The sequence below is a fragment of the Heliangelus exortis genome, chromosome Z (assembly GCF_036169615.1).
Source record: "Heliangelus exortis chromosome Z, bHelExo1.hap1, whole genome shotgun sequence".
In the NCBI taxonomy this organism is placed as follows: domain Eukaryota; kingdom Metazoa; phylum Chordata; class Aves; order Apodiformes; family Trochilidae; genus Heliangelus; species Heliangelus exortis.
The window spans coordinates 2,660,101-2,672,505 of NC_092454.1; the positions used below are offsets into that span (position 1 = coordinate 2,660,101).

The 12,405-nt window shown below is 49.3% G+C and overlaps 1 protein-coding gene across 5 annotated transcripts in view; it reads right to left on the minus strand.

Moving 5' to 3' along the window:
• The window catches only part of CTIF (cap binding complex dependent translation initiation factor), a 159,527-nt gene that overhangs the window by 125,019 nt on the left and 22,103 nt on the right, over window positions 1-12,405 (minus strand). For 3 of the 5 annotated variants that reach the window (XM_071732233.1, XM_071732237.1, XM_071732236.1), the window contains exons 2-3: window positions 4,157-4,369; window positions 3,228-3,311 (exon numbers count right to left, since the gene is read on the minus strand). In XM_071732233.1, the coding sequence (XP_071588334.1) occupies window positions 3,228-3,311; window positions 4,157-4,336 (264 nt within the window). In that variant the 5' untranslated portion in view covers window positions 4,337-4,369. Of the gene's footprint in view, window positions 1-3,227; window positions 3,312-4,156; window positions 4,384-8,301; window positions 8,505-12,405 lie in introns of those variants that run through there. The other 2 variants (XM_071732235.1, XM_071732234.1) reach the window with 2 other exon arrangements.

The window sequence follows — 12,405 nt, forward strand, 5'->3', positions numbered from 1 at the left end:
AATTTTGGATAAGGGCAGGGAGTGATAGGACATGGGAGAATGGTTTAAAACCTGAAGAGGTGAGATTTAGGTTAGACATTGGGAAGAAATTGTTGAATTTGAGGGTGCTGAGCCCCTGTGCCAGGTTTCCCAGAGAAGCTGTGGCTGCCCCATCCCTGGCAGTGTCTCAGGTCAGGTTGGATGGGGCTTGGAGCAACCTGGGCTGGTGGGAGGTGTCCCTGCCCATGGAAAGGGGGTGGGAATGGAGGAGCTTTAAGGTCCCTTCCAACCAAAACCACCCGTAATTCTACGACTTGGCCAAGAAGGAGGATTTTCAACTCTCCCTCTCCCATGCCTGAAGAAATGGGACAAACCCACAGAGTCACTCTGGTTTTCTTTTTAATTCCCTTTCCATAAGAGGAGCTTGGGATGGAGCTGCTGCCAGGTCTTTCATGTACCAAGAGATCTGCTGGTTCCCTAACCATCCTGCCACACCAGAAGTCTTCTACTTAATGAATTGCTCTCAGAAATATATCAAAGAACTTCCTCCTTGCAACAGCCTCACCAGGGGAATGCAAATTAAATATTATATAAAATCTTCCCACTGGGTCTTTTTAGGGAAAAAAAAAAAAAAAAGAAGAATCCAAATACAAATTAAAACATAAGATTTAAGATTGTCCCATTATTTCAACTTTCTGCATTTATAGAGGTGATGTGATGCTCTGAAAGGATCTCACATAGGCTGATGGAGTGGTTTTCACCCCAGAGGTACTCAAGGTGCTAAAAGAGCTCCTTCTGGAACTGAGAGCCCAGCACTGGACACAATATTCCAGATGTGGCCTCACCAGGGCACAGAGGGGGAGGAGAACCTCTCCTGACCTACTGACCCCCCTTCTAATGCCCTCCAGGTGCCACTGGGCTTCCTGGCCACCAGGCTCTCAGTTCCAGAAGGACAGGGAACTGCTGGAGAAAGTCCAGAGCAGAGGCACAAAGATGATGAAGGGTTTGGAACATCTCCTGGTGAGGAAAGGCTGAGGGAGCTGGGGCTCTGCAGCTTGGAGAGGGGCAGAATGAGGGGTGAGCTCATTCATGTCCATAAATACAGAAAGGGAGAGAGAGCCAGGAGGATGGAGCCAGGATCCTCTCAGTGATGCCCAGTGATAGGACAAGAGGCAGTGGATATAAACTTGAGCATAGGAAAATACTCCATATAAACACCAGGAGAAGATTTTTTTACTGTGAGGGTGAGGGAGCCCTGGACCAATGCCCAGAGAGGTTGTGGAGTCTTCTCTAGAGATATTAAAAATCCACCTGGATGCTTTCCTGGGTGACTTCCTGGAGGTAACCCTGCCCTGGCAGGACTGGATGATCTTTTGAGGCCTCTTCCAACCCCTCACTTTCTGTGATTCTGTGATATCAGGAACAGCAAGAGAAATGTTTTACTGGACAGAAGAACAATAGCTTGCAGCTCCTCTTTGCTGCCAAGGAAAATTTATTACTTGATGTTAAAGGAAGCTCAACATGGAGAGAGATAATTATGAGCTCTGCTGCAGGCTGGGAAAGAGCCCAAAATTCAGGGAAAACAGCTTGGGCATCAGTGAATGTTATTTGTATGAATGCAAGCTCCTTGCTGGAGGAGATTAAACAGGTCCAGGACAAAAAAAACCCAAAAAAACAACAAAAAAATAAAACAAGAAAAAACCTCAAATAATAAAGAAACCACAAGCTGAAAAAAAAAAAGAGTGTGACAGATGATAAATGGGAGATGTCAGGGCTGCACTGATTGGAGTCAAGACTCACTGCTGTGTGACTCCTGCATCATCCTGTGGTACCCACCAGAGACTGGCACATCAGCTCAGCCCTTGGGTGAAGAGCCAAGGACCTTCTCCCCCAGGGACAACCCCCAGTCCTGCTCCTCACCCCCTGAAGCTCAGTGGTGATGCTCATCCTGCCAGGTGGATCCCAAGCAGCTGCCTGTGGTGGTCTGAGGGAGCCCAGCCAGGTTTTTGGTGCTGAATATTTCAGAGCTGATCAAAGCTGTTGACAAATTAAATCCACAGTGCCAACTGCCACCTCCAGAGGTTCACCTGAAGCCACCACTCCACACAGCACCCACCATCCTACACAACAACCTTGCTCTGGGCAGGTGTTTGTATGGATGCTCCTAGCAGCCTTGCCTTCCAAATCATGGAATCATTTGGGTTGGAAAAGAGCTTTCAGGATCATCAAGTCTAACAAGGAAGCCAGCACTGCCAAGGCCACCACTAAACCATGGCAGGGAGGGGACATGTGAGCCCCCATCCCTCATCCCAGCAGCTCCCAACACAGGTCTGTGTGAGAAGAAGCTGTGTCAAACAAGAGCTGCAATTTATGCTGCTGAAACCCTGTTCTCCTCACACAGATCTCCAAAGTCCAGAATTGAAGTCTGGAGGACATCATCAAGCAGGGCAAGAGCACCAAAACCACCAGTCTGAATTCAGCCCCTTCTCCAGGAGAGAGATATCCATCAGCTACAGCAACTAAAAATGTTGCTTCACCTTTTCCTGAGGCCAGCTCCATCTCAAACCTCCTTGGGTCAATGTTGCTTTTACAGGGCTGATGGTCTCATGGTGGGACAGCAGCTCCTCAACCAGGTCAAAGTCACACCTCTGTCCTTCCCAATCCTCTCCCATGCCCAATGCTCACACACAGGAGGCTGAGCCACCTCCAGTGATGCCAGCAGCACTTGTCACTGATGTTTGACACCATGAACTACCACCAAAACCAACTCACACCTGGTTTCATCACTGCAAACCCACCCACAGGCTCTCAGGACATGCAGTTCTGCTGCTTCTCCCAGTTCACCATCCCAGCTATTTAATCCTCTTCCCTGGAGCACTTGACCTGCCCCAGTGGGCACATAACCAAGAGGCAGAATTACACAAAGCTCCCTCGTTTCACCTGCATCTTGGACTAAGAAGTTTTGATGCTCCAAACAGATCCCTCACCCAGGTGGCAACAAGGAACTCCTCAGGAATGAACAGGACACTTCATCTTTCTTTCTCTTCATGGCAAACCAATAAGCTTTGGGTCAAAGCATCCAGCAACGTGCTGGGGTGTTGCCTATCTCCCAGGGTTTTGGTGGGACACATCTCCCCTTCCATGGGAGAGGGAAAACTGGCAGCACAGGCAGGTTCCACGCTGCCAGATGAGGCAGTGCAAGAAGAAAAGTGAAGGTTTGGTGAGGAAGAGCTCAACATGACCCCTACCTGATTGTGTTCATGAGCTGATGAGCCCTTCCCTCGGGATGGGGAACAGTTGCCATCGAGCTGCTCACTACAATCCGCCGTCCACTGTGCAAGGGGAAAAAAAAAAAAAAAGGGACTGTGTAAAACAGTAGCCAGGCTGGGAACAAAAAACTTCTGTATCTGGCCACATGGGCCTCCCCATTTTTGAGGATGTTCCCAAAGGTTTTGGACCAGAAATGCTCCACCTGCTGATGGTGAGAAGAGGGAAGATGCAGGGACGGTTACAGGAAGGCATCTGAGTTGATCACAGAACCAAAGCATGACCTGAAAGATCATCCAGTCCCAAACCCCCTGCATGGTTCCAGCCTCCCACCAGCCCAGGTTGCTCCAAGCCCCATCCAACCTGACCTGAGACACTGCCAGGGATGGGGCAGCCACAGCTTCTCTGGGAAACCTGGCACAGGGGCTCAGCACCCTCAAATTCAACAATTTCTTCCTCATCTCCAACCTAAACCTCCCCTCTCCAAGTTTTAACCCATTTCCCTTGCCCTCTCACTACCAAGCATCATTCTGTGGCAGGCCCTGCAGCTCTTCCCAATCTCTCCAGGATTTTTTCACCCTGGCAAAGCTTGGGATGGAGAAAGGCATCATTTGTTCACAGATGAAATCTCCTTTTGTAAACTGGAACCCCAGAGAACTCAAAAAGCTTCAGGCTCTCACCTTGAGAGCATGGAAAACCAAAACCCAGATGGCTCGAGACCCCCACCCAACTAATTGGAGCCCTCCTATCTGCCTGAACAAGCAAACTCCCCCAAATCCAGGCTTTCATTACATCCCCCTTCCCATCCCAATGCTTGAACAGCTTCAGTTGGGCGTTCAACCTTCAAGCTGACGATGAAAACCTCCGGAGTCCTCCAACTCCTCTCCCATCTCACCTTCCTCCTGCTCACCTGGGAGACGTGGGACTGTGTCTTCTCACTCTCTCCATCCCCTTCTGTTTTATCTGTCAGGAGCCCCTGGACCTGGTACTCCAGGACATAGCTGTCAATGAAACGTTCCAGCTCCTCGATCTCCTGAGAGCGGCTGCTCCCCGCCTCCGAGGAGGCCGATGCCACCGATGAGTTCTCCATCCCTTCAGGGAGATGCTGAGAACAAGAGGGGGCCTGAGAAAGCCAAATGAAACCAAACCTAATTAGATTTAAAAAAAAAAAAAACAAAAAAACAACCAAAACAAACAAACCACAACAAGCAAAGGCAATAAATTATTTCCCAGTCATTATAAAAAGTTAAAAATCAGTTAACCGCGGGTAGCGTATTTTTTGCTGTACCCCTATGTTTTAAGTAACATTGACAAGAGTTCTAGGTGGCCACATTTCCACAAGTGCATAAACAAACAAACAAAAAGAAGTCCTGTTTCTGCAACACTCCTGTATCTAAAGAAAAAAAAAAAGGACTTCTGCTCTTTAAAATCCAAGCTACTGAAAACCTCCAGATGAGGGAAAACCACAATGGAAAAGCTTCATTTAAAAATTAAAAGCTTTGATGGCTTCCTGGGATAAGGGTGGTGAGCTGGGGGTGATGTGGAATCACAGAACCATAGAGTGTTATGGGTTGGAAGGGATCTCTGGAGATGATCCAGTCCAACCCCCCTGCCACAGCAGGATCACCTCGGGGAGGCCCCACAGGAACACATCCAGGTGGGGGTTGAAAATCCCCAGAGAAGCAGCACATCCAAGGCTTGCTCCAGCCTCAGTCCAGCTCCTCAAAGCTTACAGTGGAGGAAAAGACACCAGGGGGAAGGAAGCTGCCCACAGGTTTTGCCTGCAGACACAGGACCCCCCCATCCAGAGCACTCCCCACACCCAAGGGACCTCCTGGGTCCCAGCACCCGTCACCACTTTGCCCAACTCCCTCAGCTGGGTGCAGAAGAGAAGCCCCAAAGCTGCCTTCAGCATCCCTACAGCCCCCAGCAGTGCTGAGCCCAGCTCAGGCTCTGCTCTCCCTCTCTGGACACCAAAGCTCCTCTGCCTGCTCCAGCCTCAAACCTTCTGCCCACCCCACCACTGCCTCAGCCCCCTGGCACAGAAGCTGCAAACAAAAATTGGAAAAAATCAAAATTAGCCCAGACCTCTAGAGACCCAGGACCTCTAGAGACCCAGGACCCCTGGAGATGATCCAGTCCCACCCCCCTGTCCCAGCAGGATCCCCCAGGAACAGATCCAGGAGGGTTTGGAAGCCTCCAGAGCAGGAGACTCCACAACCTCTCTGGGCAGCCTGGGCCAGGGCTCCCTCACCCTCACAGGACAGAAGTTTCTCCTCATGCTGAGCTGGAACTTCCCATGTTCTCCCTTCACCCCATTATTCCTTGTCCTGTTCCTGGGCACCACTGAACAGAGATTGGCCCCTTCCTCTTGCCCCCCACCCCTCAGATATTGATGGGCATCCAGAGATCCCCTCTCAGCCTTCTTTTCTCCAGGCTGAACAGCCCCAGGGCTCTCACTCTTTCTCCCCAGCAGAGATGCTCAGGTCCCTTCATCATCCCCAGAGCTCTCCCTTGGCCTCTGTCCAGTAGCTCCCTGTCCCTCTTGAACTGGGGAGCAGCTGATGATAATTGCAAAGCTCCTCTTGTATGGTAGAAGTAAATGATGCTGAGTCAACAGAGGGACTGGAAAGAGTCCAGCAAAGAGATTTGCATGTGGAGGTGAAACAGAGGTCACACCAGAATCTATTTTTAAAACCTCTCTCTCTCTGCAGGAGAAGGGTTCTGTAGAAGACACAGGGGCTTGAAAACATTCTCAGGATGCAAACTGACACTGAGAAAGCAGCGGACAGCCCAGCTAAGACACAAACCTTCCAAGATAGGAGCCTGAATCACTCAATGTTCTTCATGGAGGTTTTTAACATCATCTTAGTGGTTTAAATTCTACGATTCCATGAACCCAGAGGGTCAAAGTCAAGAAGAGCACCCAGAGAGAAGCATTTTCCACGTGCCATAAAACCTTGGGGACCCATTGCTGTGGGAGACAACACGATGTCCCAGTATAGGTTGGGGGCTGACCTGCTGGAGAGCAGTGTAGGTGAAAGAGACCTGGGGGTCCTGGTAGACAAGAAGATGCCCATGAGCCAGCAATGTGCCCTTGTGGCCAAGAAGGCCAGTGGCATCCTGGGGTGCATTAGAAAGGGTGTGGTTAGTAGGTCAGGAGAGGTTCTCCTCCCCCTCTATTCTGCATTGGTGGAGTATTTACCTGGAGTATTGTGTCCAGTTCTGGGCCCCTCAGTTCAAGAAGGACAGGGAAGTGCTTGAAAGAGTCCAGTGCAGAGCTACTGAGATGATTAAGGGAGTGGAACATCTCCCTTATGAGGAAAGGCTGAGGGAGCTGGGTCTCTTTAGTTTGGAGAAAAGGAGACTGAGGGGTGACCTCATCAATGTTTTCAAATATGTAAGGGGTGAGTGTCAGGGAGATGGAGTTAGGCTTTTCTCAGTGGTGACCAGTGATAGGACAAGGGGTAATGGGTGTAAATTGGAGCATAGGAGGTTCAAGTTGAATATCAGAAAACATTTTTTTACTGTAAGGGTGACGGAGCCCTGGAACAGGCTGCCCAGGGGGGTTGTGGAGTCTCCTTCACTGGAGACATTCAAAACCCACCTGGACACGTTCCTAGGGGATGTACTCTAGGGGGCCCTGCTCTGGCAGGGGGGGTTGGACTAGATGATCTTTTGAGGTCCCTTCCAACCCCTAGGATTCTAGGATTCTATGATTCTATGAGATGGGACCACTCTGGGGGTCTGGACCTGATTCACCTCAAGTTCCACATCCCCTCCAACCACAGAAGTTTTGGTGAATGATGGAAAGGGGGCTCAGCATCTCCATCATTTTCCACCCAAGTTTTGGTGAGTAATGGAAAGGGGCTCAGCATCTCCATCATCCTCCACCCAAAAGTTTTGGTGAGTGATGGAAAGGGGGCTCAGCATCCACATCACCCCCCACCCAAAAGTTTTGGTGAGTGATGGAAAGGGGGCTCAGCATCTCCATCATCTTCCACCCAAAAGTTTTGGTGAGTGATGGAAAGGGGGCTCAGCATCCCCATCATCCTCCACCCAAAAGTTTTGTGAGTAATGGAAAAGGGGCTCAGCATCCCCATCACCCCCCACCCAAAAGTTTTGGTAAGTAATGGAAAAGGGACTCAGCATCTCCATCATCTTCCACCCAAAAGTTTTGGTGAGTAATGGAAAAGGGGCTCAGCATCCCCATCACCCTCCACCCAAAAGTTTTGGTGAGTGATGGAAAGGGGGCTCAGCATCTCCATCATTTTCCACCCAAAAGTTTTGGTGAGTGATGGAAAGGGGACTCAGCATCTCCATCATCCTCCACCCAAAAGTTTTGGTGAGTGATGGAAAGGGGGCTCAGCATCTCCATCATTTTCCACCCAAAAGTTTTGGTGAGTGATGGAAAGGGGACTCAGCATCTCCATCATCCTCCACCCAAAAGTTTTGGTGAGTGATGGAAAGGGGGCTCAGCATCCCCATCACTCTCCACCCAAAAGCTGTGGAGGCAGCTCAGTCCAATGCTTCCCCTCCTTCCCCCTTCTCCATGGCTGAATTCCACTCACAGCTTAAAGAGAAGAAACCACCATCTCCTGTTTGCACGTTTTCACATGATTTAATCACAGAATCATTAAGGTTGGAGAAGACTTTGAAGATCACCAAGTCCAACCCTCAACCCAACATCATGATGTCAACACCACCGTGTCCCAAAGTGCCACATATAAGTATTTTCTGAAAACCTCCAGGGATGGTGACTCTACCACTGCCCTGGACAGCTTCTTCCAATGCTTGACTACTCTTTTAGTAAATAAATTATTCCTAATATCCAATCTAAACCTCCCCAGGTGCAAATTGAGGCCATTTCCAATCATCCTAAAAGCTCTGGAACAGCATCTTGAGGTAGGACTCATACTCCTCCATCCCTGCAGTGGGGAGCAAGATGACCCAGGAGCTCCCACCATACTTCAGGACACCAAGATTTCATCCCTCACTCTCTCCATCACCAGGAACTGGTGTTTAGAGTCTGTTTTGAGACAAGTATAAAATTACCAAGGAAATATGGAGTGAGTCACATGCCACCCGGAAGGGAAGGAGAAAACAAATCTGTTCCCAGCTCTTGTAATTTCCAGCTTCTGAACTATTTCTCATCTGCCACTTCTGAACAATTGTGGCTTCATTTGGAAACTGCTGAGAACGAGCAGTTCTGGCCTCAGGATTTCATCTGCTCAAGGAATTAGTCCCAAATGTGCCCAGCCTGCCAAAAAAGCTCATTGTGTAGATCAATAGGACACATCAGCTCCCGAACAAAAATCATGGGGCACATTTAAAAGGATTTTAAAAAAAAAAGAGAAAGAAAAAAAAAAAAAAAGGACAATCAAAACAAAAAATGAGAAGCCCTGGAGAGTGTGGAGCTCTGGAGAGGGTACATGATTCTCCTCTTGTAACTCATTGGTTACAATTAGCAAATGGAAACCCCCAATTAGCAGACTGAAAGTGCTGAAGAAAGAGCTGGAAGAATAAGTGGCTGCAACAAGTCCTGGAGGACCTGGGGAGGTGACCAGGTTGTGGCAGGGGACAGCTGAGAGAGGTGGCACTGCTTGGGATGGAGCAAGCAGAGTCACAGGGTGTCCTCCATCCCCTGAAGCCACACAGCATCAAACCAAAGGTTTTTGGGTTTTTTTTCCCCAGTCTAATTTTTTTGAAGGTGGCACTGGAGGAAACCAAGCCCAGGGCTCTGCACCCTTGGATTTTACCCTTTAAACACCCTTGATGAAGCACAAAGCAGAGGAAGGTGTCACACACATGATTTTAGGGTGCTCAGCTCCATGTCAAACCATCAGTTTGCTGAGAGATGATGGGAAAAGGAAGAAATTTTTTATGCTGAAGGTGGGGAGACCCTGGCCCAGGTTTCCCAGAGAGGTGGGAGATGCCCCATCCCTGGAACCATTCCAGGTCAGGTTGGATGGGGCTCTGTGCAACCTGATCCAGTTGGAGATGCCTCTGGAGTTGGACTGGATGGACCTGAGAGGTCCCTTCCCACCCCAAGCAGTCTGTGATGTTGTGATTTGAGACTTTTATGGCTCTCTAGTAGGAAACTAAACCCAATCTTGGAGTTCTCCTTCTTGGAACCCCTTCAGGGAGTGGTGATCCCATGGATCTCTCAGCACAGCACCTTCCACCAAGGATTCCCAGACTCCAGACACATTTTTTAATGACAACTAATAGAGACAGACCTCAAAACTGGTTTTTTTTTAACTCTTTACCCCTCCTCCCTTTATGTGGTCAAAGCACAAAGTCCATGTTTTGGAGGTCTGAAAACTTGCAAGCCTTTCCTACAAAGCCCAGAGGACCAGAAAACAAGGACTCAGCAGCAGGAAAAGTCAACAGACATCCAAATCCCTTATTACAGCTTGGCAGCTATCAGGAATACTGGAATGTGGAATTATTATGGAGAGCTGGGATTCTAAAGAGTGACCTACATGGGGTTCTTGCTTGGGTGAGATTATAGTTCATGGCAATTGCACAGTCTGGCCTTTCATCAGTGAAAAAAGTCTTAAAGAATGTGCAATTTTTATGACATTTGTGCATTCATCCAACAGATGATGAAGCAGCACCCACACAACAGACCCTCTGGGCTCTGGGTGTCAAGCCTAACACGTAGCCCATCTCTGAAAGGTGCCTCAGGCTTGTGTTGAACTTGAGGAACCATGAGCTGAGTCTTCTCCAGCAATGGAGAAGTCACCTGGATGGGTGGGAGACACCAGCACAGCTGAACTTGGAACCTCAATGGTGTAAAAAAAGGGAAGGGGGTGCCTGGTGAGAAGAAGAAACACAGGGATGGGAATACTTTTCTATGGCCATGGAGAACCTCACATGGACCTCCTCCTCCAGGGCAGAAATTCCATCCATCCTCTCTCCAGCACACCAGAACAAAGCTTCTTGAACTGGAGCAGCCCAGCCAAGAAAAAAGCAGCACCAGAGGGCAACCACACAAATTTCTTCCCTAGGGATGGGTCCCACCCGTGCCTCAACCATCCCCAGTGAGCAGGGACCTCAGCCCCTTACAAACATCACTGCCTGAAGGTGAGGAGCAGGGGTTTTTGGTCCAAAACATGTTGATGTTTTTGTTAGTGTTCTGATGTTAATGTTAATGTTCTGATCAGCAAGACTGCTGCCCGTGAGAAGATACTCCTAAAATAATTCCTGCTGAAATTCCCAACATCCCAACCTACCCATCAAACCAACAATCTCCCATTTTCACTCCAGCTAAGGTCTGGCTGGGCAACAGCAAAGGAAACAAAATAAAGAGGTTCCTTTTGCCATTTTTTTTGCTTCCAAAGGATGGATGCTGAAAGCCTGAAACACCTCCTCACACGTGACAAGTTGAAGGTTGTGGTCTCCAAAACCTGGAGCACTGGGTAAGATGATTGGAAAAGATCTCTCAAACACAGGGTTCAGGCAGAACTGCTTCCTGCAGTGCTTAGCATCAGGCTCCTCCAAATTTAGGCACCTGTATCAAAATTCAATTATCAAAAGGCCCAATCACCACCAAATCCCAGTCAATGGCAAGAGCCCAGGTTCTTTTTCTTTTCTTTTTCTTTTTCTTGGCCTCAGCTGCTTAGACAGGGGTTTAAATCCACTTAGGACATCTCAGCTGGGAATCCCATCTCTTCCATCCTTACCCTCCAGATAAATGCTGGACAATTTCCCACACCAATCCTTTTTTTCTCCACTATTCCAACATGGAAGAACTCAGAGCATCTTCTCAGAGTATCCTCCAGAAATGCCACCCCAGGAAAGCTGCCACGCAGTAGAAGCTCCTCATCAGGTCCTGATGGGCTCCAGAGCTACCCTGACAGATCACTGAAAGCTTTTTTTTCCTGCCAGATGAGATTTATCATCCTGGCTTTTGCTAAGAACAAGAGATCCTTCCTATAAAAGGCAGCCACAAAACAAATCCTTTGCCTACTGATGCAGCCAGCTCCTTCCAGAATCTTCAGTGCTAGGACATCCAACATCCTGCTTGCATTCACTCTCCCTGGGGAGTTTATAACAAATAAATAAGAAATAAATCTTAAACACTGCTGTGATCCAGCAGGTCTCTTCTTCTCTGAGACACCTGGGACATGAACCAACCTCAACAGCTCACAGATTTATTGATCTGTGCCCACCAGGTAGGCAAAACCAAACTGAAGAGACCCTGAATGAGACCAAGGAAAGGCTCCAGCCCAGCTCCAGTCAGCAGACACCATGTCCTGCCCCATGAGCAACCAACATCAATTTTTACATCTCTTGTTCACCCATCCAAAACCCACTCCATTGCTCTCCACTCCCTACAGGACATCACCTCTATGAGATGATACCTTCTCCTTCTTGGTGCCTCTGGGGCTGAGCAGAGATAAATAGCACCTGGTTAAAACCTCCATCATCACCTCCCTCACACTGCCTGCCCACTGCCTTTTCCCAGCCAGCATTCCCAAAGATGCTGCCAACAAGCACATGGAAGAAGGTCCCTTGAGCCCCAGACCTGGCCGGTGAGGAATGATTTGACCACACAGTCCTGGCCAGAGCAGCTTGTGAGGACAACTCTCCCACTTCTTATCTGTTTTTTATCATGGTTTGGGTTGGAAGGGACCTGAAAGCTCATCCATTCCCACCCCCTTTCCATGGGCAGGGACACCTCCCACCAGCCCAGGTTGCTCCAAGCCCCATCCAACCTGACCTGAGACACTGCCAGGGATGGGGCAGCCACAGCTTCTCTGGGAAACCTGGCACAGGGGCTCAGCACCCTCAAATTCAACAATTTCCTCCTCATCTCCAACCTCAATCTCCCCTTTCTCTCCAAGTTTTAACCCATTTCCCTTGTCCTCTCCCTACCCCCCCGTGTCCAAAGCCCTCCCCCAGCTTTCTTGGAGCCCCTTCAGATATTGGAAGGTTGCTCTGAGCTCACCTGGGAGCCTCCTCTTCTCCAGGCTGAACAACCCCAATCCCTCAGCCTGGCTTCCCAGGGAGGTGCTCAGCCCTCTGAGCATTTGAGTGCCTCTGCTCTGGACACCTTCCAGGAGCTCTGTGTCCTTCTGCTGTTGGGGACTCCAGAACTGGACCCAGCACCCCAGGGTGGGTCTCAGCAGAGCAGAGCAGAGGGGGAAAGGT